At 53.9% G+C, this 2,623-nt stretch overlaps 1 protein-coding gene across 1 annotated transcript; it reads left to right on the top strand.

The window, feature by feature from the left end:
* Nucleotides 1-803: 803 nt before the first annotated feature.
* ETH_00000400 (uncharacterized protein) lies at nt 804-1,735 on the top strand (the record flags this gene model as incomplete). The annotated part of the gene is made up of 3 exons (XM_013379039.1): nt 804-916; nt 1,258-1,424; nt 1,558-1,735. Coding segments are annotated over 3 exons (458 nt in total), but the record flags the coding sequence as incomplete, so codon positions are not given.
* Nucleotides 1,736-2,623: the final 888 nt, after the last annotated feature.

The following is a 2,623-nucleotide window of genomic DNA, read 5'->3' as shown; positions in this document are numbered from 1 at the left end:
TCTTATTTGCTGCTAATTGCATTAAAGTAATTTGTTTCATTCATTTGCTGCTGCTCTCCTTGTGATCTTCGTCGCCGCTGCTGCTGCTGCTGCTGCTGCTGCTGCAAGTAGACGCGTATATCTATTGCTTTGCTGCTGCTCCCCTTACTCCTTTGGTCCCTGCTGCTGCTGCTGCTGCTGCTGCTGCTTGTGAACGAATGCTTCTCATTGCTTTGCTGCTGCTCCCCTTACTCCTTTGGTCCCTGCTGCTGCTGCAGCTGCAAATTTGCTGCTGACGAGTTCGGGGCTGGTGAAGCTGGCGGACTTTGGGCTGGCGCGGCGCTTCTCAGTGTTTGCCAGCAGCAGCACGAGGGGATTCCAAACTGCTGCTGCTGCTGCTCCCCTTGACTGCTACTTCAACAGCAGCAGCAGCAGCAGCAGCAGCAGTTCCCAAGAAGGGGCCCCCTCGGGGCCCCCTGCTCCAACCGCGCAACCCCCCCCCGCCCCCCCAGCAGCCCCAGCAGCAGCCCCAGCAGCCCCAGCAGCAGCCCCAGCAGCAGCCCCAGCAGCCCCAGCAGCAGCAGCAGCAGCAGCAGCAGCAGCAGCAGCAGCAGCAGCAGCCCCCTCCTCCTCCGGCGCCGCCGCGCCGCCGCCGCGCCCAGCGGCACCCCCCGGCCGCGCCGCGGCCGCGGCCCCCTCCTCAGCAGCAGCAGCAGCAGCAGCAGCAGCAGCAGCAGCAGCAGGGTCGAGCTTCCGAGCCCTGACGAACAGAGTTATAACGCTGTGGTACCGCCCCCCCGAGCTGCTGCTGGGGCAGCAGCAATATGGCACTGCAGCAGATGTCTGGAGCGCGGGCTGCATCATGGGGGAGCTGCTGTGTGCGTTTCCTTTGTTTGCTGCTGACAAGGAGGCTGCAGTGCTGCGCCAGATCGCGGAGGTCCGTTTTTCCGCCGTTTTCGCTCCTTTTTTTTCTTTTTTTCGTTTTTTGTTTTTCTTTTCTTTTATTCTTTTCTTTTCCGGCGGTTTCGCGCTCTTTCGGCGCTTTTTGGAGCTCCGGAAACCCCGATTCCACTTTTCAACCCGCGCTCGCCGCGCCGCGCGGCATTCAACTTCCGAAACCCTTCCTTTTCTCCGTTTTTTCCTCCGTTTTTCCCTCTTTTTCTTTCCAGTCCTTTCTATTCTTTTTGTTTCGTTTTGCTCCGTTATTTCGCGTTTATTCGCCCTCGTTTGCCTTCGTTTTGCCCCTTTTTCAGAAACTTGGACCCCCCTCTCCAGCAGATTTGGCCCAACTTCGCCAACAAGCCCCCAGCCACGCCTGGAAACAAATTTCGGGCCTGGGCGCCCTCTGGGGGCCCCCGGGGGGCCCCCGGGGGGGCCCCAGTGCTGCTGCAGGGGGCCCCTCACAAGGCTCTTGAGTTTCAAAATATCATCAAACATAAAAACCAGTGAGGGTTTGATGGAGTTGAGAAAATTCGTCTTTTGCTGCTCCAGAGTTGTTTGCGCCTTTTCGGGGTTTAGGGTCTAGGGTTTAGGGTTTAGGGTTTGGGGTTTGGGGTTTGCTGCTGTGGGTTTGTTCAGGGCGGGCGAGGAGGGTTGGGACCTTCTGTCCAAACTGCTCGCGTGGAATCCAAGTGAGCAGCAGCAGCAGCAGCAGCAGCAGCAGCAGCAGCAGCAAAAACAGCAGCAGCAAAAGTACCGAAAACAACAGCAGCAACAGTCGCACGGCCAGCAGCAGCAGCAGCAGCAGCAGCAGTAGAAGCAGTAACAGCAGAAGCAGCAGCCATAGCAGCAACAGCAGCAGCACTACCGGAACAGCAGCAGCAAGAGCAGCAACAGCAGCAGCAGTAGTAGCAGCAAATATAAACAAGGCGGTCAATAATTATTTTTTAAATTAATGCTGCGTCTCTTTTGCTGCTTCTGCTGCAGCAAAAAGGATTTCTGCATGTGCTGCTCTTGAGCACCCCTGGTTCCGCACGCCGCCCTTGCCCGTCAGGTCAGCTTTAGGGTTTAGGGTTTAGGGTTTAGGGTTTAGGGTTTAGGCGAGAGTTTAGGGTTTAGTGATCGGGGTTTAGGGCTTCCGAATCGGGGTTTAGGGTTCAGGGTTCAGGTTCCGGGGTGAGTGTTTGGGGAGTAGGGGCTGGGGTCTAGGGTTTAGGGTTTAGGGTTTAGGGTTTAGGGTTTAGGGTTTAGGGCCAGTAAGGAGCAGCTAACACGATGCACAAAACGCCCAAACAAAAATATCGAAAAAATAAAAATTCAACACTTAATTGGAGTAATTAATTAATTAATTAATCAGAATAAACAAATAAATAAATGAATATTTATTTATTTATTTACTTATTTATTTATTTATTTTATTTATAGGGCTCAGCGGCGGCGGCACTTGACGGGGGCCCACAGCTTTTTGACGAAAGCAAAAAGAAATCAAATAAACAAAAATAAAAATGCCCAAAACAAAAACAAACAAAATGAACAAGGGTAAATTTGCTGCAGCAGCAGCAGCAGCAGCAGCAAGAATAGCAGAAGCAGCAGGAACTGCAGCAGGAACTGGAGCAGCAGCAGAGATAGCAGCAGCAGCAGCAAAATCTGCAGCAGCAGCAGAGCTAATAGGGGCGTCAGGAGTGGCTGCAAGCGCAGAAGCAGC

Source organism: Eimeria tenella, genomic scaffold (genome assembly GCF_000499545.2).
Source record: "Eimeria tenella Houghton genomic scaffold, Eth_scaff1332, whole genome shotgun sequence".
NCBI lineage: Eukaryota > Apicomplexa > Conoidasida > Eucoccidiorida > Eimeriidae > Eimeria > Eimeria tenella.
The sequence above is the reverse complement of the archived record's forward strand: the minus strand, read 5'-3'. Positions and strand labels throughout refer to the sequence as shown.